We start from the raw sequence: 23,450 nt of genomic DNA, 5'->3' as shown, positions 1-23,450 counted from the left end.
CCAAGTTAATGGGCAAGTTAACTTCCACAGCATATTTTGATGACTTACCTTTAGCTTGTATAACCCAGCTGTGTTCAGATTTGTTTTTTGTGATGTTTATAAAGAAACTTTGAAATCTTTCACACCTAAAGACAGCATTAGCTGCCCACAGTGGCAAGCAATAACTTTTTATAGCTACACATGTGATGTCAACTGACTTCCTAAAAATGTTACATTTAAACAATGACAGTGCATTGGATCACATATTGCAGCTGAGGGAAATCAACTAAAGTCTAAAATGAGAGACTGCTGTCTGAAAATCTGAACTGAGAGTTGTTTTTCTTGGCATAATATAAATTATGTTAAGGCAGACTTGTGTGCTCTCTTATTTAAAGGAGCAGTATGAAGGATTTCGTGACATCTAGTGGTGAAGTTTCAAACTACTACTCTACTCTATCATGCTCCTCCATTTTATTTTGGCATGCAGAATAAATATGACATTCATACATGTTGTTGCAAGATGACTGGACTGCAGCTTATTGACTTTCTTACCCTCTTCTTAAACATACTTTGGATTATTTGGTACAATACAAGATATAAAGCAATAACCCTAAAAAAAAAAAAAATAAAAAAAATCACTGACATAAACCTTGCATACAAGAACCTGACTTTAGCAGAAAACAATTAAAAAAAAATCTCAGTCAATGAAATTCATAAACTGCACTGAACCCAACTCACTATGAGGTTATTTGAAATGCACTTATGAATATGTTTACTGTTTAGAGTTGGCAACGAGGTTTAAAAAGAAACTTTAAAGCATGGTTCCTAAGAATGATATTTTGTGACCTGCTTTTTTTTTTTTTTGCTATCATTTTAGTTGAACAGTAAACAGGACTACAAAGATCCACCGACGTTTACTCAAAATCAGTCTTGGGTGCACCCTTACGATGCTAGCATCTACTTGGGATACTTCATTATCCAAGCCTTTTTGAAGGAAGAGTGGTTATTTTCTGTTCCTGTTGCTAAGACTAGAGAGAGAGAAAAAAAAAAAAATTAAAAACATACTGACCACAGATAACACATGTTGTTGTCCCAGTAGCCATCTTCCAATCTCTGTTTTATGTGGTTGATGCAAGTTTAGGGGGAAAAAAGTTACCAAACATTTTGTTATATTATTGTCATTTCAGTATGTAAAAATATTAGCTTTGTGCTTTTACACAAGCTAGTTTAGTGAAAAAGGTTTCCCAAACATGAGTGATAAAAAGTTGCATGCAACTGCAAAGACTGTTAAAAAGGCCACCAACTCATCATGCTTAGACCTGCTTTTATTCTGCTAAACTGATCTCTGTTCTTGTGGGAAAACACAACTTGTCTCCTTTTATTTCCCCATCAACCCACCGCCACGTCTATCCCGTCTCATTGCCTCAGCGTTAAAAGATGATGAGACACAATTTGATTATTTAATGTTCCCAAACCATAGTGGGACAAAATTAAAGGAACACAAAGCTCCCCTCTTATCTCGTCTTGATCTCCTTTAAAGGTCACATAACAGATCAGTTGATGTTTTGTTCACAAACGACAGAAATGTTGATGTTTTCAGTGTAAAGAGATGAACAATTATTTCATTTGAAGCATCTGGACTCCAACAACATTTGGCTTTTACCGCAAAGAGAAATGTTTTTTTTCTTCTTTTTTTTTGTTAAACCAACAGATTGCACAAATATTACAATTTATGTTGCCTTAAATTCAGTAGGATGAAATAATTCTCTGCATTTGGAATGTTAGGCTGTCTAAAAGGGCTCAAAGAGGATGTTTTCTACATTACCATTAGAATTTTAAAAGCCATTTTGTTCCCATGAGACAAATTAGTGAAATACCACAAGGGCCGAGATTCTCCCGTTTCTCACTGCCAGTAAAAGAGCGTAGAAAGCAGCCTCAGCTGTTCTGCATAAATCTGAATTTGTACAGCAAGTGACAGCTGGCACGTCACAAACAACATAAAGTGATTTAAAATTACAAAAACGTGCTGCAAGACAAGTCACCATCATGTTAAGCAAACTCCAAGGATATAGTCAGCTATGCTTTTTTTCATAAACTGATGCTGACAAATTTGATTCGGAAAATTCCTGTCCTCTATTCATTTTTTTAAAAATACAAATGTTCTCTTTTGATGTGGATGACAGATACTTTTGGGTCACAAATAAAACTCACAGAACTGACTTCATACTGCCTTCAACTGTCTGTGGAAAGTCCCCTATTTTAACCCATGTGTCTGTAGGACTTATTTATATATATATATATATATAATATATATATATATATATATATATATATATATATATATATATATATATATAGGACCATATAGCGATAGGACAACCATTAACAAATGTAATTTCTGCTGAGATTCAATTTTATTTTTTCAGGAAAAGAAAAAATCTGATTTAATGTCAGGTAGTGAGAAAAGGTAGATTATCTTTAGTAAATGTCTGTTTTAAATTGTATACAAGTACCTTGAAAATGTCATTGCTTGACCTTACAGATTAGCTTGACGACCCATCTTAGCATCCGGCTCAAAAAGAGTTTTGTCTGAATCATTTTGTTTTTATGTTTCTGATATATAGACATTCAAACAAAGCTTTTAAAATAAACATCACGATTGTTGTGTTGTGACTCTGAAATGCAAGTCTGTCTTTTCATTTTTTTAATAGAATGATCATATGTTTGGACAGTTTGAATACACAGGCAGCTGCAACTGTAATTTACGTTCCTTTCTCTTTAAGAATGTGGTTAAAAAAAAAATTAAGAAACTACATTTTGTCTTGGTTGTGTGAAGCAACCAGTCTGCTTTTGTTTTACTTATTGAATGCTTGTGACATTGTCTCAATGCAAGAGTGCTGACTCAGCAAAAGAGAGACAGAAACCAAGAAGGAGAATCCCAATTGAACCTAAACAAAACATGACCAACTTGACAGATTTGGGTCGCGATAAACGTTTTGCTTGCATCATATTCTTTGCTACTTTGTGTGCGAGAATAGTTTTGTCTGTTTTCTCCAAGTGGAACCTTGACATGAGTCCATTTTGATCATTAAGTTTCAATAACTTAATTGGTTGTTTTATCCTTAAAGCCACATCAGACATTTCTGTGTACCAGCTCAACTATTATAACTTCGAGTTATTTTCTACATTAATAACTGCATCAATGATGCACATATTTTAGGGAGTGTAAATGTTAGAGTGTGACTCAAACACACCGTCTACCTGTTTACCTTTGGTCTATTTGGCATTAGGTTTACTGTCTCTTTTAAACAACTTAGCTAATAGATAACTTATGCAGCTTCCGTTCTGAGAAAGCAGGACATGGGCATGTGTGGTTTATATGTTAGTTTTCAGATCCTAACAGATTTTTCACATTTTATCGTCAAGACCTGTCTTAAAATATATCTAGTTTCCTATTTTTACTCTATTAAAAATAAAAGACTGAATCATAGCCTTAAAAGTATCCAGGAGGTCAAACATAAAGTGGGCTTCTGACTAATGAGGAGGATATTTTGGCGCTACAACTAGGATCAAATGTAATTCCAAGAAAGTGTTCATTGTAACCGTTTGAAAAAAATATTAATGTTAGGTTTTTTTTTAGTAACTAACAGATGGCTGGATGATCGTGTTATTTGCATCTCTTGTGGATGGTAGCAGATTTGAGCTCCGTTTTCAGTTTGCTGATCTGGAGTATAAAGATGTTGCCACAATGTCGAGTCGGAAATGTCCCTACTGTACAACGCTATTTCTCTGTTAAAGACGGCAAAAATAATGGCTGGAAAAGAGAAATGGTTGTTAGTTTCTTTCTGGGAAGAAAAATAATAAAGGTACATTTTAAACTTTCTCAAGTCAGTTAATGAACAGTTAGAAAAATTATTTGCAATCGGGAAATTTTAAAGGGATTTTTCAGTTTTCCTGGGAGTAGTCCAAAATGTGAACTCAAACTCAGACTGTGCAATCTACAGAAAAATTTGAAAACATCCAAGTGTTTCCTCTCAGGCCCAACCTGCCTCAGGCTGACCAGTGAAATAATACATTTTCATGATAGGACCATTAGAGAAGGGCTGGAGAAGAATGTATCAGTTGGAAGGAGTGTCAGGAGAAAGCCTCTTCTCTCTAAGACAAACATGGGTTCATGACTCCAGAGTGTCATGTTGCATCCGATTTAATCACAAGACCTCTGGAAGAATGTCCTTTAACAACAAGTGAGACCATATTGGAGATGTTTAGCCAATTATCGGGAGCCATGTTTGGAGAAAACCAAAGAATTTTGGGGTCAAGTGTGAGGCCATTTCTGTTGAAGCTTCGTCCAAACTGAATCATTCAACCAATAACAGCAACGCGGTGGAAACGAGTGGGTCAAAATTTACCCACAATAGTTGAGAATAATAAAGGCATGCAGAAAATGGAAAACTCAAACTGAATCTGCTAAAGGTGGTTCTGCTAAATGTGTCAGTAATTCCCAGCGAATTTGATTTGACTTCCCATGACTTCTCCCCATTACTGTTCCCAGCAATTCATACCAAGATCTCTTCGACAGTGGTTTATAGAAATCAAAATTTCCAGAGCTCTACAATAACTGGAAGGGTTTTTTTGAAAGGTGTTTATAACTTGAAGCCTACTGTCTTGCATTAAGACTTGGTTAATGTGGACTAACAAAGTTTTTTGTCTCTTTCAGATTGTCCTTCCTGCCAAACAGAAGCTACAGCGATAATGGCCAGACAATCCTTGCCAACGAACAAGAGTCTCAGGACTCTCTTGGGCCCCTATGAGGATAACTTTACGGGAACAGAACTGTGAACTGCTCATCAGATTTGGGGGACATTTAACTCCAATGTCTTGGCATCTGTGATCTTAAAAAGTGTACTTTAATGCTAGCTGACTTTCCATAGAGATGCAGTTCCCTCATGATCCTTGGCTGTTTCATAATAGCTCAGTGAAGATGAACTCTGCTTACTGAATGTGACATACAAGACAACTGCTGCTACTCTTAAAATCTAATGTTTAATAAAAAAAAAAGTACGATATAAGTGCATTTTTGAGGTAAGCATAAAACATATTAAGGTTGAAATGGAGATCTGATGTTACGCTTTCATTTTATATTTTGAAATGTACAAACTCAATGTGATTTTTGAGCACTAGATGGCAGTAAAGCAACCATTGATTTCCTTCTTGCCAAATGGGAATGCAGAATATGATATTTCAATTAATAATTGACAATGAAAAGCTGATGAATGAATGTATCTTAGCAATAACAAGGGTTTACCTCCGCTAGGTTTTTGATGTCTGGTTGAACTCCGACTGTCTCCCGCCCACAAAACATCTCCCAAATTATGAATTTTAAGGTGCATAAAAAGCAATCCATTGATTCATGTCAGTTTTTTCTTTATTCTTCAACTCTCGTCTCACTTTTTCCATTGGACTATCTACAAGGCTCGTACAATCACAAACCAAACGCTGCTGGAGCTTTAACTGGAACTATGTGGTGTGGTCAAATGATACCAAGATTGACATTTATTTTCTCCTAGCAAACACTCCAGGTGAGTCTCTATGAAAAAGGAGTAACATGTGGGAATGCTACCTAACAGGAATGCTACCTGTTGAGTGTCGTGGAGGTTCTGCTTCTCTTCCAAAGGCGATATGTTAGAGTGCATAGTGTCTGGAAATTTTGAAATCCTCAGAGGTTTTAAATAAAAATCCAGTGATGTCTGCCAGAAAACTGAAAATGGATTGCTATTAGGTCTTTCAGCAGGATGATTGTGGTCAAATCAAGACAAATGACTCACCACACGGTAACGTTTTTCCACGGTCATGCCAGTCTTCAGAAAGGAAAGAGAACTGAAGAGAATGGAGGTGGCAAAGAGGAACTGTCAAAACTTTTCTCAAAAATGTATTTTAATTCAAAATGAAGAGAGCAGCAGTGATAAAATATTTTTTTAACTGATTTCCCGATTGGAAATAACACAGAGCCTTCTTGCAATAATGCATCAGAAGAAGGAATGCAGTACCCTTTTAAAAACATTTCACTCCTGCACACTTTGGTGTGTCTTATCTCATCCTAAGGCTTTGCCTTACAGTCCCACAGAGCCAGTGCTTTATTTTGGTTTTTACTCTAAGGTGGTGCTAACAAGAGAAAGATATTTTTAACCATACAAGACACAAAGCCAATAGTTTGTCCTTTTAAGGACTGAAGGAAGCCAGTAGTGTTGCTATTTTGGTGAGAACCACAGCCTAGCTGCCTTTTCTTTAATAAATCGGTCCACTGAGAGGGGAAAAATGTCTCTTATTTAATTCAACACGAGAGGTCAGGCGGCTGAACTACAGCTTTAAAACAAGAGTTGTCTTATTTTGTTTGAGAAATGTGCATGTGAGCAGTGGCTGCCATGTGAAACAGAATACGCTTCCCAAATCAATCTAAATTTTTAGCCATTTATTTGCTCTTCTGCTCAAAAAAAAAAAGAAAGAAAGAAAACTGATCTTTAAAAGTAGCTAAAACAACTGACTACAGTGTCATGTTTGCCAATGAGGAGTCAGGGGGAATAGAAAACTTACAAAACATGGGGGAGTCACAGGAGCCAGGGAAAGGTCAACTATAGGAACCAGTGGAGAAGAGCATAACATGAGAGACTGGGGAATGTGATTACTGGCATGGAAGCAGGTGAGCCTAATTACCAGAATGAATGTCAGCTGTGACATCCTGACACGAACTGCGTTTCCATTAAAAATGTGCTCTGCACTTTGTTGATATTCTGCTAAATATTGAAAACCACAATTTCGAAACTTAATTAAAATCACACGTTAATAAATTTGTTAATGCAATCAGTCATTAAAAAAACTTGCCATGCCATCACCTTCCTACAACTTCCTGTTATCGTTTCCGCCTGTATTAACGTCCGGTTGTTGATCACGTGACTCGTGTGATGCAAAAACGTTTCCAATTGCAGTTTTGAGATTCTGATACCTTTTGTCGTAAATTGTTTTTTTGATATTGGCGTGTTTCCATTAAGCTAATTTATTTTCGTAATTCCAATTTGCGCAATTATATTTAAGCTTATCAGCCACGTTTTTGGACTGTGGCCTGGGAGAAGGCCGGAGTGGCGGGAGAGAATACACAGAGTTCCTGAAAAACTTTCAAAATAAAACAAGAACTAAGATTTATAAACATAACTAAACACTGTGACACAACAGAAAATAAATACACGTACACCACAGAGACGTGCTCACGGAATTATGATAAATAGAGACAGTTCAGACGGAAAGGAGACATTCAGGATGAGTTGTTGAAATTATTTCTCAAGCTTGAACTAAGAACATCCTGAGTGCTGTTCATCTTAAGTCTTTTCTTTTTTTCTTTTCTTTTAAACCGTCATTAAAAATGTTTGTTTACGGAAATTGTAGAGAGAAAAGGCTGAGGAATAAAATAAAAAGCACGTGTAAGTCTAGCCACTAGGTGTAGCTGCAGCACCGGAAACTGGGATGGTCCTCTGTTGATAAAAGTCTGTACATAAGAACTTATGTATGCTTAAAATCTACAATAATAAAAACAGCAAAAACATAGTCAATGACATCACCTGATTTCCATTGTTATTATATGAGAAACAAACTTCAGTATTGACCAAATAATTACAAATTACAATTACTAATTAAAATGCAGACAGACAGGCCTTTTCAAAGTAAAAAAAAAAAGGTTTTCAGTCTGTATAACTCAATCAGAAGAGGTTAAATATGTTTTACAAAGTAGTAAATGTTATTGTTGTTTCTGGAATTACCAAGAGAGAATCTGTGAAAATATTTACCCTTATTAAAAATATTAATGTTTTCCTTTTTTGCCCCTGTTCCATCTTAGACCACTGGGTTTGTGGTTTTTAAACTTTTGCAGCAGAAAAGCTGAGATCATATGAGCTTTTACAAACTGAACCAACTCCAACAAAGGCAATAAGCAATGATTTAAATAATCTGTGTGAAGTGCACAATAATTCAGTAATAATGTGTTAAATAATGCTGATAAGTTCCTTAAAATCAGGAATCCAGTTAAAGGAATAGGAAACCTCCTTGTGAAAAAAAAATCTGAGAGTAAGCTTTTAAGTTTGTGGCTCTGTCAGCACATTAGGATATGCATGTAACTTTTTAACTAAATCTCAGTTACTATGTGTACCATCAAGAGAAATGTTTTTTTTGTAATGGATAACATCTTTCTTGATCCCCACAGTGTCTCCAAACTCTGCAAACTCTGCACACTCAGCACGAATCTAAGTATGAATTCTAAGAAAGAATAAATGCTTTTAAAGTTCCAGATGATAAAATCTAATATTCTTTTGTCAGGATGGACTACATAGCATGCAACACAGTACTCCGGAGTTCCTTGCGTTCTGGATTTTCTGTGTCCACTTGCACCAACTTTTCTGATTTTACAGTCAGATAAACCAATAAATCATTACTGATATAAATTTGTTATAAAAGTATTAATGATTGCACTTTAAAAATTAGGTAACTTTATGTTATTAAAGGTAAAGTTTAAACAGTAATGATTTCTTGGTTAATGTCAAGTTGTCATAACAAAGACATTTTGAATAATGTCAACTTTGTATTAAAAGTGTCATAATTTACTGTGTTACCCTATTTTTTCCAGGGTAAAGCAGATTTTTGTTGCTGCCGCTGTTATGAACCCATGCGCTATCGAGCTCTTACAGACAGACTGCATATCATTTGCACAGCACAAATACACTAGGACTTGCAGGAATTTAGTCACCATGGCAACCCTCATCCACAGGCACCGGCCTCTCCTCCTTCCCCTTTTGCATCCCTTTTCTCCTCTCACCCCCCACTCCAATCCACATACAGAAACGATACAACGGCTGCTGCTCCCATCATGCTTTGCAGTAGGAAACAGGAAGAAGCAAGTAGACACACCGCCAGCTGCCAGCACAGTGGAGAGCAGCATAGGCTCAAATTCCAGACCGATGGTGGATGAGGAGGTACCACACGTGGAGGCATGGCTGATGTCGCCTCCAGGACGCACTCAAGCTGCTGCTTCTTTGGTGAGTTCAACCCTCCTTTGAGCTGTTTTTCAACACAAATCACACAATGGCATGCAGAAAGGGAAGTAAACCTGCAGACAGATGGATGCTGCCGGTGGATTTAAAGCTACAGTGCGGTAATCCTCTCAGATGGGAAAGGATGAGGGGGTTTGGGGGTCTCTTGGCAAAAAGGTGATAAGGAAGGCAGGCAGAAACACTTCAAATCTTCATATTTTTATTTATTTATTTATTTTACTTTTTTTTCAAGCAGGAAATGACACAGCTGCTTTGTACTTTAAGTTTCAACAATGTGTTAAAATTATGACACAATCTCACCAATGACCGAGTACGTTAGAGGAACACAAAGAAATTAAGCAGCCGCATCTTCCACTCTGACAATGATGGCATTGAGTGCAGCACTCATAGATAAACCCACATACAAATCCACACACAGACCCTCACTGTCTCACATCCAGTCCATTTCAGCTGGATTTATTCCTCCTCATTCGCTCTCTGACATGATTTGTTCTATGCATTCAGTGATTAGACTCTGGAGGTCAAATATGCCAAAGTAAAATAAAAAGAAAATATGATAAAAATAAAATAAATACATTTTGATATGTCAGTATTTCACCAAGATGAAAAAAGGCATTTGGTAACTGCAAACACCTAAGAATAAATACTTAATTATGTCATTCATTAACTGAAAATCCAAATAAAAGCAATTATTATTACATCAAATAAATGTGAAATAAAGTGAAATAATACACTGAAATATACTTTTATTCATTTATGTTGTCATCAAAATGAACCTTAATTTCTGATTGTTGAGTGGGTTATGGACAAAATTTTATTTGGACATAATTTAGAGGTTGTGTGGAATTTATTTTCTTTTTCCATGCATACATTTATTAATGACTAACTTTATTTGTTAAATTAGGGGTGTTAAAATATATAAAATTTCTAAGCTGAGGTTTGACATTAACAAAAGGAGTATTGACTAAATTTAATGCAATAAACAAAACACATGACTCACCTTCACAACTCAGGCTGATCCAAAGACAATAACACAACCTCGTTCCTTCAATGTGCTTTTAATTATGTTTTCGTTTCACTTGCAAACACAAATTAAACGTGTTGAATTCTGTCAAACACATGTGACTGGGTTAATGGTTTACCTGCCGGCAGGATAACGACCGTCAACATAAGACAAGATCTACAATGAAAAGGTTTTGAATGAAGTAAATCTCTTCTTGTCTTCTGCCAAAATCTGTGAAGAAAAAAATGTAAAAAAATCTACAGACGCCCTCCAGACACTCAACTATCTTGAGAAGAAAGATTTCAATGTCTAGATTAGCAAAGCAAATAGAGACACAAAAGACCTAAGACTGTTTTTTTTTTTTTTTTTGTATAACAAAACACATTAAGGGATTTTGCTGTAACATTACAAATTAATGGAGAAGGGTTTCAGGGGGATGTAAACAAATTTGGATATTTGGATTAAATGGTGTTTTTGTCATGGTCTTGTGATGAAGGTTGAGCAGTGGTGTGCCAAGGGCAGATTGGGTTAAGCCAACTCTAATTGAGCAGGATATTGTGTGGTCCTTCAAAGTGACAGGAGGAGGTATCATTTGTGTTGCCTATATTACCTTCAAGAAAATTGTTGAGCCTGTCAGAGAGACATCAGCTAGATTAATGTTCTAAATGTAACAAAATGAGATAAAGCAAGGCTGATTAGATTTAGATGGTGGTAGGTTGACATTAAATGAAAACTAATCTAGTGCAATTAAAAATGAGTTAAAGCAGAGCAGGATGCCCAGACCAGGATACTTTCCTGTATGCTCTGCAGGGAAGTCGACATATTTCTCTGCTTTCAAATACTCAGTAACAAAAAGTGTGGAACATTGGACCAGACTCTTATTATCCATAAATCATTTTCAAATCAAGTTAAAATAACATCACAGGAGATGTTTTCTTATTTTAAACAAACTTTGGGGAAAATTAAAAAATAGATATATACATAACAGAATAAAATTTATAAATAAGACCAAAGAAAAAACTTTTTTTTATTATTATTATTATTATTATTTTGCTGATATATTGAAGTATATGAAGATTAATTCTTTTGGGGCTGCATGATAAAGTACTCAGAAAAAAACTACTACATATATAAATTAAAAGTCTGTAAAAATGCAAACAACCCAGAATAAATGCAATGTGGAAAGTCAAATAACTTTATGAAGCAACTTATTTTTCATGACACTTAAACTGCTGAATAAAATCACATTTTTAACATAGCTGTTTACCACAATAGCTGACTTGTGAGCAAAGGGAATATATATTGCTTAAATGCATAGAAGGCAAAAAGTCAAACTGACTACAAATAGTCTCTACAGTTCCAACAACATTTACATTTTCTGGTAAACCCTTAAAAGCAATTACATTTTTATTGCAGATAAAAGAAACAAGAAACACGTAGTAAAAATTATTTTCTAAAACTTTTTATTTGAATACTGCATTATACAAATATAGCTTTTATAAACAACATACCACACCTAAATGTCTCTTCATTATTCTATTTAGATACATTTCCTACTTCACTTTCAATAAATGAAACTCGAGGAAAAACGTTTGTATATTAATATTTGTGCTACACATAATTTTAGGTCAACATTCAATTTTTTTGAAGTGACATTTGCTGTTTGGCTCTTCGTTTCCTTCCTCCTATTTTGAAATCTCAGCAGCAGGGGAGTTCTACTTCGCTGACCTTCTCAAGTGGCCAAAACATTTCTGCTACCAAAATCCAAAGACCTTATCTCGTTTGATTCCGTGTATGTGACTAAACTTGCCACTAGGCGGAAATGACATTACATGACGTGGCATTTTTAAAAGCTATGAAACTGCATCGTCGAATTCAGGTGGCATGACAGTGTAACAGCAGAAAAACATCACATTTCAGACGGCTCAGACATTCAGAACTCGCTCTGATTCCCTTCACTTCAGTCTGTTAATGGTTCAACCTGCAGTGGTAACACTCAGCTCTGTGCAAACACCGGCCCCTCCACAAGCATCGCTGCCGCACTCATTTATCAGCATGTTTTTAAGACCACATAGTAAAATCGCATTGAGATACATTTAGGTTTAATCATCACTTCGACTCAATTATTTTGGGAATTGTCATTCAATGTATTCTTGAGTCCAAATATTTTATAGATGACCGACCCAATTGAAGTCAGATCTCTCCATGTGCTGCATAAGAAGACACAATCTTACTCTTCTTGCTCTAAATCAGACTAAACTTTTCCTGTTTTAGGTCAGTTGGGCTCACCTAAAATATTTCTACTTGTCAAATGCCAGAGTGATGAACGAGAGTTCACACACACCTTTTCACTTCTGCCCAGGGGTTTGTAATTGATTTGGAGGTATGCAGGTCTGAGTCGTTACTTTTTTCTGCTTGACATTCTTTCCTTGCGCTGCCACCTATTTTGTGAAGTTCACCAGTCCATCCTGCAGCAGAAAGATCAACTTTTTTTTTCTAGATGTCATTACACTCTTTAGGCCCAACTCTTTAGTTTAGATCAAACTAATATCAGATTTTAAGGGGAATAAGAGTTGTGCGTGTTTCTGTCCTGCTGAGTATAAACATCTGGTTTCAACTTTAAATAAATATCAGATGTGTTTTAAAATTCTTTCTGCAATTTTTGGTTTGTAACAAACGATCTAGGCAATATCCGACTTTGTGTTTATGTCTCTTACGTTATCTTTTGATGTATTTGGTTTGCAGGCCAATCAAATTAGTGTGCGTCTTGAAGCTTTGTCTGTCTAACAAGAAACATTTCCCCATTACTTTAAACAAGGGAAGTGAAAAAATTATTAAAAGTTATTATCAAGGATCAGGTGGTTAAAAAAAATGTTCCAGCAATTTCTCTTTTCCTAATCAGAAGCAGAAATTGCACATCTTAATGACTGGGATGAACCATTACATGTTTATTTTGTGTTATGCAAACACTCCTTTTCTCACATTTGCTTTATTTGGTTAAAATAAAAACATTACACACCATTTTCCATTTACATAAATCAAAGCGCCGTCTCTCCACTGGTTTGTTTTATCTTTTGCTTGCCATGCAATTCTCTCTGTCCACAGGATGTATTTAAACAGTATGACATGTTGACACATAGAGCTGTTCACCGTTTCTTTTTCTTTTTTTTCTTTCTGCAATCACTATTGCCGATCCAAACATCCAACAGGAAAGATAAACACTGCTATCCAGTAAAAAATTGACTATATTTAACCTCTTCTCTAGAGCAACATGAGGTCACACCCACTGCATGGGGATCAAGCCAATAGGAAGCAGGGCGAGGGTGAGCAAAGGGCTCGTTCTTATCTTGATATAAACTCTGAAAGAGATCATAACTCTCATCTACTGAGTCTGAACGCTCGGATGACGAAGCAGCCGCTGAAGTCACGCAGGGGAGCAAAACAAAGAGAGAAACAGGTTTAAAAAGGAGCTGCCAACTCAGGTTGAGTCAGAAACTCTTCTGGTCGTCCATAAAGCAGTGACTCTACAAGTGAGTACATCATTACTAATGAGATAGTTCGCATAAATTAATGACTGTAAGTGTTTTTATTGCCTGCTCAGTGTTTATTATTATTATTATTATTATATTGTTTCAAGCTTGTATGGCTGAATAAGTAGCATTAAAAACTTTAAGTGGTTTTTTAAAATATGAATGCAGTAATGAATGGGGGGCGGGGGGTTCCACTTGATCTTCTTGACTTTATAGTCTGAGAAACTCAAAACTTGAGAAAAGAAGTTTGTCTTTCAAGTATTTCATTTTAGATTAAGGTCACCGTGATTTAAAAGAAAGGAATTCAAAGGAGGAGCTGTTACTTTGACTGCCACGCTGCTTTTTGAAATGATTTGTTACACCATCGGCATAATTCAGCATTTTTGTCTTTGGCAAAGACAAAGACTGCCGCTTGTTTATCTCATAATTTCACACTGTGCTGATAAACTGTACCCTTGAGCATGTAGATCAATAAAATGACACCCTCCTCAAATCATACCTTTAATAAACGTGGTTTAATTGCACCTTTAGTAATCTTCCTTTTAAAGAGTATTAATGCTGCCGTCAAGGTCAGAATCGAGACCAGAGATAAAGACCACAGCTACTAACCTGCAGCCAAATGTTCCTGTTTCTCTGATACAGAGACAGGCCACACATGGCTTATTTAAAGGAAATTGTCTTTTTTTTTTTTTTTTTTTAATATAATTAACCATGTGTTCTTATAAAATGTTTTAATTTCAACTCTGTAGACTTCACTTTACACCTGATTAAATGAATTGTTTCTATCCCTTAATAAAAAAAAAATAAAAAAAAAGACAGAATCAGCCCTTTGATTTATCCTCTAAGCAGGAGCAGTTTGCTATTATGTCGGGTGATAAAAGAAGGAGAGCGGTGATTAGAAACGGCTGGCAGAAACACCTTTAATCAGCCCCTTTCACTGTTGTTCTGAGCTGACACTTTGGTTCATTTTATTTGTCTGGTCCCCAAAGTCCCTTGGCGGGATTCCAGCAGTGATCAACAGTTAATAAAAGCTTTTTTTTCCCCAACCGGTGGGTGAGAGTGAACTACCTCACAAAAGTAATCCAGTTGTAAAAAAAAAAAAGGGTCATTATTCGTCTTCTGTCATCTAAAAACGTCAGGTGAGATTTACAGGACCCATCTCCACAAAGGTTGATCTTTGTATCCGCTTCTTTAAAGTGAACATTGCTAGGCAAACTGAGCTCTCCGTTAACTGAAGGTCAAAACATCTCTAACTACGGTGATTTTAACCTAAAAGTTAAGAGAATACAAATTCAATTCCTGATTAAAATACTTTGTAAAAAAGAGTTTGGTTTTTCTTTTATCTTAAAGTAAACAGAGAAGCCAGTCGTCCTTGTTTCACGTCATATCTGTTCCTGCGCCGCCTCAGGAAGTCTAAATCACAACACATACCAGTGTTGTGATGGCCCAGGCAGATTTCATGTCAATTAGAGAGCTTTATGGTTTCTGACACATGGTTTCTGCTGCTACTCAACGGACAGTAACCTCGTTAGAAAAGCCTTCAAATAATCACAAGTTTTATTCGTGGGCGTCCTGCATGTGCAGATCACTTGACCAACTTGGCAAAGAATATCATTTCAGGATTGCAAAAGTCAAGAAAGCGTTCATCGTTAAATAACTCTCTGCAAAATAACCCCAAAACTAAGGATTTCTGAGACAAGCAAGAAAAATAAAAAAAATATTTCTCATAGACAGTGTTTCTTTTACTAAGCCAATGCTATATTTGACAGTTATTGTTTTTTCTCCATCTCTATACGATTCTCACAATAGTAATCAGAATTTCAGCCCTCTGATAGGTATTAATAAAAGAGACTTAAATGAAATTTTCAATCATAATTCATAGACAGCAGGTGGAATAACACCCTAACGGTTTACAAAGCTGCGTTTTATAAGTGGTGCTTATACACGCTACTGCAAACAGGAGATACACACACTGTTTTTAATCAGGATTTATATAAAAAAAGCAGTGGGTTACATAAAAATATTTATTTAAAAAAATACTGCAGAGAGGAGTTACACAGAACATTTCAACCGTTGTTGAAATGATGCAGGGCCAATAGTGAGTCTGCACCCGCATTTACGTCATTATAAACAATGCTACAATAACACTTTATCTTATTGATTGAATTTCATTTTTGTTTTTGACTGGCACTACATTTAGCAAACTAAAAGCAAAGTTTTCATGTAGTTCATCTGAACGTCGACAGGAAATTCCAGTAAGCTCACTTCACATTAGCGCCGGCGGATGAAAATTCAGAAGATTGCCAAAACAATATGAATAGTTTAAAGTCTATCAGTTCAGTAATTAATGCTGCATTTCTCTGCTGACGTGCAGTCAGACCCATAACTGCATTTTTAGTTTGTTTTCCTGTCCATTTTTAGTTCTGACTTCTTGACCAGCACTTTTCGGGTCTTTTTATTGTCCTTATATAGAGATACTCTTCGTTTTCTCATTGCGGTTGCATACTTGCCTTTAACTCAATCCAGACAAAGATATCCAAACACACAACGTCAGCACATAGTAAAGACGACAAACAAGGAAACGCATATCTGTGCCTTAGATCGTGCAACTACTTTCATTACCATTAAAGCATGAATAGCAGCTGTTAGTTTTGCTTTTAGTATTGACATAACAGAAATACCTGGATTTAGCTCAGTAACGTGGGGAAGTTAATCTGCACATCAGTGATGCTACGTTGTGCTCTCACGAAACTGTCTAATTATGTGTAGACTCACTGTTGGTCCATTGTCTTCGTCCAAGGCTACAACTGTGCCGTTAATGTGTAATTTTGGGTGAATCTTCGCCTTGGATGGATCATTCTGAGAAGTTTACAGCCATAAAGGATTTATCTAAACGAAATGGGACTGTGGCCTGCTGTAACTCCAGAAAAATTCATCCGCTTTCTGGATGTTATAGACTGATCTCTATAGGTGAAAGAAATGCCTGCGCATGAAATTCCCAGTAGATCTGCAGTTTCCCAACCAACAATCACCTCTTTCTAAAAGCCTCTTTCTTCTCCATTCTCTGATGCTCGATTTTATGATAAGTGCCTAAATGAATTGAGTGATTAGCCGAGTTGCTGTTTGTGTTGACAAGTAATTGAACAGCTGCACCTGACAAGAGGGTGCACAGCTCTGGAAAAAATGACGAGGCCACTGCATTGAACACCATTGAAAACCTCACTGTCATTCCACCAAATATTGACTTTTGAACTCTTTATGAGTCAAAATATTAGCATTGTTGTTTCTAAATGAATATAAACTTTTTTTCTTGGCATTATCTGAGGTCTGAAAGCGCTGCATCTTTTTTGTGATTATGACCATTTCTCATTTTCTGCAAATAAATCTTACATTTTTGCTTGCAACTTTAAAACATGTTGTTAGTAGTCCAATGTTATTTTACTCAAACATTCACTCAAACAAATACCTATAAAAAGCTAAATCAGAGAAATTGATCATCTTTTGTGGTCTCTTAACTTTTTCTGGAGCTGAATATGTTTTTGCAGAATACAAATATTTCCAAACTTTTGTGACAGACCTTAAAGATATTGTACTCAATAATCCCATGTTTCTGATCTAGGAGCGCAGCTGACAGCCTCTGGATCTCCTTCCTCTCCCTGTGCTGCCTCCTCTTCTTCAACGAGACCATGGAGGAGGTTTCTCCAGACACGGAAACCCCGTTGGCCCCCCAACCGCCCCGGCTCCTGGAACGGCGGGTTCGCCAGCAACAGCCGGCAGCCGCCATCCTCAAATCAAAGCTGAAAAACGGTTTGACCTGCTCTGGACCGAAGGTCCGGTCCACGCTGATGGGGTTTTTCCCCGTGGTGCGCTGGCTACCAAAGTACAAGCTTAAAGAGTACATCTGGGGCGATGTGATGTCTGGGCTCATTGTTGGGATCATTCTGGTTCCGCAGGCCATAGCGTACTGCCTGTTAGCAGGAGTGCCGCCCATTTATGGTCTGTACACCTCATTTTACGCTAATATCATCTACTTTCTCATGGGGACGTCCAGACATGTGTCCGTTGGGATATTCAGCCTCATGAGTCTCATGGTGGGACAGGTAAGCCAATGCTTTAGAGAAATTTGTTCCTAAAGAGTTACAACCATTGTCACGTTTATCACGTTCTGAATATTTGCTGTTGATGCCGCCTCTGTAGGTGGTGGTTAGGGAGGTTTTCGAGGCTGGTTTTGATCTCAATGAGGACTCCACACCATCTCCTCATGAACTATTTAATGAGACGCTGGACTTGAACTTCACTGATAAACCCGAGCTCACCGTGGAGCTGATGGGCATGCAGCTGGGGAAAGATTCCTACGCCATCGCCGTCGCAGCTGCTGTTACATTTCTGGCTGGTGTCTATCAGGTAAAGGAATGGGGTTGATTTTAAATATACTTATACCAAAGCTAAAGCTAGTTAAATACACCCATTCAAAATGAAAATGTATTATAAGATCCTGTTTTCTTTTGCAAAGCAAAAAAATCAACCTTGTATAGGTAAATATACAAAAGTCATACATAAATTGTATGCCGCTTCAACTTTGTTTTTAAGCACATATTTTGTAAAAACTGCAATTCTTTGACTTGTAAGCCTCCAGGATGAAAGACAGCTCAGAACATCTGCTGTTTTTGTCTCCCCTCTGTCAGATTTTGATGGCAGTGTTTCGGCTGGGCTTCGTCTCCGTCTACCTCTCGGCCCCCATGCTCGACGGGTTTGCCACGGGAGCTTCTGTCACCATCCTGACTGTGCAGGCGAAATACCTCTTGGGTCTAAAGATTCCTCGTCATCAGGGCTACGGGACAGTAGTCGTTACCTGGTTTAACATCTTCGCCAACATTCACAAGACCAACCTGTGTGATCTCATCACAAGTGCCATCTGCATTGCAATTTTAGGTCATTCATCTGTTCTCGCATCTCCAAATCTCAGTGTTTTTGTTGTACTTTTCTCTCACATGGTATAATACTAGATATTTTCATTACAGTTGCGGGGAAAGAGATCCAGGACCGCTACAAGGACCGCCTAAAGATCCCCTTACCTACAGAGCTGGTAGTCGTGGCAGGAGCTACGCTCGCTAGCCACTTTGGGGAGTTCAACACCCGATACCACTCCAGTGTTTCCGGTCACATTCCCACAGGATTTACTCCACCTCAGGTCCCCGCATTCAGTATTATGCCACGAGTGGCACTGGATGCCATTCCTTTGGCAGTCATTAGGTACGGTGTGACCAAACTAGAAGCATGTTTGTCTGACCAATGTCTCTTATCTTCTCATTACAGACACAATTTAGCGGTTTTATTAATTTCCAAATAAAGCAAAGGTTCTACTCAATGATTTAGGTAAATTGTTTTGAAATACACAAATCCAGAATTATATTAAATATTAGATTAAATGTTTAATCCACCAATAATAAGGTGTTGAGAGAATGTGGTGACACCACCTGGATGTCACATTAGCTCAAATATTTGTGTTGGTTTCTCATTCAAAAACTAAAATTGAGCAAAAACGTTTTGCTGGAGTGTCATTAAGTGACCAGGAATATCTAAAATACAGTGAATGCCAGCTGCATTCTGCCAATACATTTCTCCAGAGAGTCAGTGGAGTCCATTTGGGTTCAGGGTTTGCCTGATTTCACCTACCTCAGCCTCAGCAGCAATTTATTATTTGACTTTTTTTTACTTTCAACTTTAGGATTACTTGCTGAAATAATTTTTCACAACTACTGAGCAGTTTTACTCAAATGCCTGAGAGGGAAAATAATCTTACCCTTCATGTTTAATGGGATTTCTTGCAGTTTTGCCTTCACCGTGTCACTGTCTGAGATGTTTGCAAAGAAACACGGATATTCAGTCCGTCCCAACCAGGAGATGGTGGCCATTGGACTCTGTAATGTCGTCCCCTCCTTCTTTCACTGCTTCACCACAAGCGCTGCGCTGGCAAAAACAATGGTGAAGGATTCAACTGGCTGCCAGACTCAGGTGAGTGAAAAAAAGACAAACCTAACGTGAATTTTGATCAAGACCGAGAAGCTGAAAGTCTTCTAAGTCAATAAAACCACAAACCGAATGCTGTGGAATCAATTAAATGGCTTGGATCCAAATGTAGAATCAAGAAAATCTAATACTCAATTGAAAGTAGATATTTCCATACATCCAGTAAAAATACTAAATTTTTCATGCTGCTTGGCACTAAATCACTCTAAATGTTTTGAGTTTTAGCCTATTTTGAATTTCCAACATTTTTTGTGTTTGCCGTCAGATTGAGAGATTTTTTTCTCCTAAAATTCAGAAGTGTTTTTGAACCATGAAAATTGCTCCTGATTCAGTAACACCAGTTCTGACAACATATTTAGGCCACAATTTAAGGAAAAATATTGGTAAAACGGTTAAGTGTATCTATGTAGTCTGTTGGACTGCTCTTTCCTCGTGATGCAATTAGTTTCATGAAATTCTCCAGGTCCTCTGACAGCAAAACATCCCCAACATCTTTCCAACCTCTTACTTTCTACTTGCGATGGCGTTTCTCAGGCTTAAACGCTGATCCTGTTTTTTTTCTTTCTCTGAATATGATGATCATTTCTGCCGGACACTTACATTTTCTCTTCTTTTCCTTTGGAATAAATTTAATACACAAACACATTGCCCAAATTTTTTTGTTACACATACTGACACGGTATTGAAATACTGCCACTCCATTGTCAGAGCATATTGTTTTTAACAGTTTTTTTGTTTCTTATATTTTGACTTTTTCAGGTATCGAGTCTGATCAGTGCCTTTGTCGTCCTTCTTGTCCTCCTCTTCTTCGCTCCATACTTTCGAGCACTTCAGAAATGTGTCCTTGCCTGCATCATCATTGTGAGCCTTCGGGGAGCACTGAGGAAGTTCAGGGATGTGCCGGCCAAATGGCGAGCCAGTCGAATGGACGCCATTGTTTGGCTGGTTGCCATGTCAGCCACAGCTCTGATCAGCGTGGAGCTAGGCTTGCTCATTGGCATTGTCTTTTCAATGAGCTGCATCATCTATAAAACCCAGAACCCAAAGGTTAGTAAACTGATAGAAATCCTAGAACATCCAGGAACTTTTAGATGTTTCTGTTCCATTGAACCTGAATCAAGTGATTAGGTCAATAGTTTGACTGCATGCCAAGAAGGTAGTTCAGATTATTTGATTCAGATGTGTAGAGACACATTTGAATCAAACTTCTTAAAGTTGTTTGAAAACTTTGCACTAAACATTAAAGATGACACGTTTACAAAATGATACCACAACTGCCACAATCTAATGTTTGTTCTCAGGTCTCTCTCCTTGGCCGGGTCGACGACATCGATCTGTATGAAGATGTGGAGGAGTACAAGAATCTAACAGCCCCTAGTCGGGTTAAGATCTTCCGTTTCCAGGCTCCTCTGTACTTTGCCAATAAGAACTTTTTCCTCAAGTCCCTCTACAAAGCTGTCGGGGTCGAACCTTTCTTGGAGCTGACAAAGAAGAAAAAGGCAGAGAAGAAGGAAAAAGACAAGTCCAAGAAGCAAGCCAAGACAAATGGGGAGACAAACAACTTTGATGTCTTTGTGGGGCTTGTCCAAAAAGAATTAGAGTTCCACACTATAGTGTTAGACTGCTCCGCCATCCCTTTCATTGACTCAACAGGCATGGCCACTTTCAAAGCGCTGGTCAAGGAATATGAAGAGGTCGGCATAAGTGTGCTTCTTGCATGCTGCAACACTTCAGTCATCGATGCTCTCCAGAAGGGAGAGTTCTTTGGGAAGAACAACAAAGACATAAGTAGCCTGTTGTTTTATACAGTTCATGCTGCCGTTCTTCATGCAAACAGAGCAGCAGAAGAAAAGAAGGCCGAGGACTCTGTGGTGTAGATTGACAGGAGGAAATGATTATTTTCCTTTCGTCTACGTGCTCAAAAGTGATTGTAGGCCACAACAAGGGTGTACTGGGTAGCGCTGAAAGAATAACAGGGAAACTTTGTTAATAAAACAAAGAGGTACGAAGAGTAGACTTAGCGAAATGAAGAATGTGTGCATATAATTGTATCCCCTGGAGTAATGATGGATTATGCTTTTTTTGGGATAAATTTGAAGGCCCAAAAGACCTTCAAATTAGTAAAAAGCCAGCAAATATATATGCTGATGAACAAATTGAGTTTGAGAAATTTCTCTCAATGTTAAATTTCTATTTTTCTAAAAAGTGACTAAAGGTTTTGAAGGGCAAGTGATTAAAATCATTTCACTAGTAGCAATTAAATCTGTCAGTGTGTTTTGGTTCACCAGGTTTCGACTTGTGCTCTCTTTTTTTTCGGCACCGTTACAGATTTTAATCTATTACCTACACAAAGGACAGAGTCACTAGTGGAAAATATGTCGCTTTCTCCCATGGAGTCTCTCCTTCCTTCCTTTCTGCACAAGGGAAAGGAGCTCAACTAAAGGCCAAGCCAAACACACCCATGGCTTTTTACCCAAGGCAGTGCCTGTGCATTATTTTTAGTTAAGTGTAGATGTGTTCAACATTTTTATGAAGTCTGACTAGACGTATTTTGGAATTGCTTTAGGAATCTTGTCAGAGCATTAAAAGATGTATTAAAACAGACATAGCACTCTTGACTTTCTGAAGGAAAGCTTGTTTAACCTAACTGGATCATTGTTAGAAACATGTTCAGGTAGGAATCAGTGGCTTTCGTTATTGATTGATGAGTGTCCCACAAACACTTGTGGAAAAGTAAAAGCGATTTAGAGAGAACATACAAAGTTCATGTAGTCTTTATTCCACACCTTCAGATTCCAGGCTTGTAAATTTAGCCACCATTTCCTTAAGTGCCAACTTTCGCCTTTGCTATAAATCATTTCTTAAAGGCTTGTTAAACTCTTCCTGACTAGCGGAAGAGAACAAGGACTTTGCTCGTCCTGAGAACCTTGCATTTAGAAAACGGGTCAGTGGAGCACATGCTCTGTTCTGAACAGTCAGCAGGAGCTATAAAGAAGGGTTTGAGTATTAGATCTTTTGGTGCTTTTAAAATGTTTTGAATTTTTACTAAAGAATCCAGTGGCAGCAGGTGGTGTCTCCAGTGTATTTTGTAAAAAATCTTTTTAAACTTTTTGTTGTTGTTTTTTTTAATCAAAAACTTTGTGACTAGTGAATAAGCTCAAACTGCTGCATTTTATTTTATTTTTTTGTTAAACTACTGTTTTTCATTGTCTCTTATCCTGTTGAGATCAAGACCGATACCACGTCTAACTGCACAATGTGAAAAACCGTACAATAACATGTAGACATGATCGTAAGTATGGACTGCATTACTATTTATGTAAATTAATTAGTAAACTCTTCCACGCATTAATTTAATTTGTGTTTAGATGTCTCTGTGTGTAATTGTAACTTCTTTTTTTTTTTTAAGTATAGCCATTCAGCATTCAGAAAATTTTTTGTAATATTCAGTACTTGGAATAAAATGAGTCTTTAGTGAAGCAAGTGTATGAGTCTTGGCTCTTTTATTAGAGGGGGTTCCTCAGTATGTTGCAGTTTGGATCCAACAAGGGGGCAACCGGTATTTCCATTGTCAATACGGCAGGTTTGCAAGTTTAGAGCATATCTGATACATATTTATTTGTGTAGTTTACTCACTGCTCACTGGATGATATTCATTTTTCAAAACACTCTCTGTGAGCCCGAGAAATGCTTGAGAGTGAAAAAGCTAGTCGATCCTAAAATACTTGGTCCGGTCCGTTTGGCACCAACAGCCATGCTTTCTTCAAAGTCACTTAAATCCCTTGTGTGACGCTCAGTTTAACATCAACAAGTCAT

General features: G+C 37.3%; 1 protein-coding gene and 1 long non-coding RNA gene across 6 annotated transcripts; one reads left to right on the top strand and one right to left on the bottom strand.

Moving 5' to 3' along the window:
- Positions 1 to 5,390: 5,390 nt before the first annotated feature.
- LOC106957892 (uncharacterized) lies at positions 5,391 to 6,795 on the bottom strand. Its single transcript, XR_001427052.1, has 2 exons — positions 6,571 to 6,795; positions 5,391 to 5,856 (listed from the first exon to the last, which is right to left on the bottom strand). It is a non-coding gene; the product is annotated as an uncharacterized LOC106957892 (long non-coding RNA).
- A 1,839-nt stretch (positions 6,796 to 8,634) lies between these two features.
- slc26a1 (solute carrier family 26 member 1) lies at positions 8,635 to 23,113 on the top strand. Of its 5 annotated transcripts, none has more exons than XM_015049449.1 (9): positions 8,635 to 9,056; positions 13,340 to 13,397; positions 17,224 to 17,704; positions 17,802 to 18,008; positions 18,290 to 18,536; positions 18,626 to 18,857; positions 19,436 to 19,619; positions 20,394 to 20,681; positions 20,936 to 23,113. In XM_015049449.1, exons 3-9 carry the CDS (start codon positions 17,291 to 17,293, stop codon positions 21,509 to 21,511), a joined length of 2,148 nt encoding a protein of 715 aa, XP_014904935.1. In that variant the 5' UTR covers positions 8,635 to 9,056; positions 13,340 to 13,397; positions 17,224 to 17,290; the 3' UTR covers positions 21,512 to 23,113. The 5 variants fall into 5 exon arrangements, with proteins under 5 accessions (XP_014904935.1, XP_014904932.1, XP_014904933.1 ...); XM_015049446.1 differs by having other exon boundaries at positions 13,340 to 13,604; XM_015049447.1 differs by lacking the exon at positions 13,340 to 13,397.
- Positions 23,114 to 23,450: the final 337 nt, after the last annotated feature.

Source organism: Poecilia latipinna, unplaced genomic scaffold (genome assembly GCF_001443285.1).
Source record: "Poecilia latipinna isolate Pla-1442-1.1 unplaced genomic scaffold, P_latipinna-1.0 Scaffold947, whole genome shotgun sequence".
NCBI lineage: Eukaryota > Metazoa > Chordata > Actinopteri > Cyprinodontiformes > Poeciliidae > Poecilia > Poecilia latipinna.
Note: the sequence above shows the minus strand (reverse complement) of the source record. Positions and strands in the feature narration are given on the sequence as shown.

Coding starts and splice junctions, on each gene's coding strand:
- slc26a1 (XM_015049447.1), top strand. CDS start 17,291: ATGGAGGAGGTTTCTCCAGACACGGAAACCCCGTTGGCCCCCCAACCG. Junction 18,537..18,625: donor CATCTGCATTGCAATTTTAG/GTCATTCATCTG, acceptor TTTTCATTACAG/TTGCGGGGAAAGAGATCCAG. Junction 19,620..20,393: donor CAACTGGCTGCCAGACTCAG/GTGAGTGAAAAA, acceptor TGACTTTTTCAG/GTATCGAGTCTGATCAGTGC.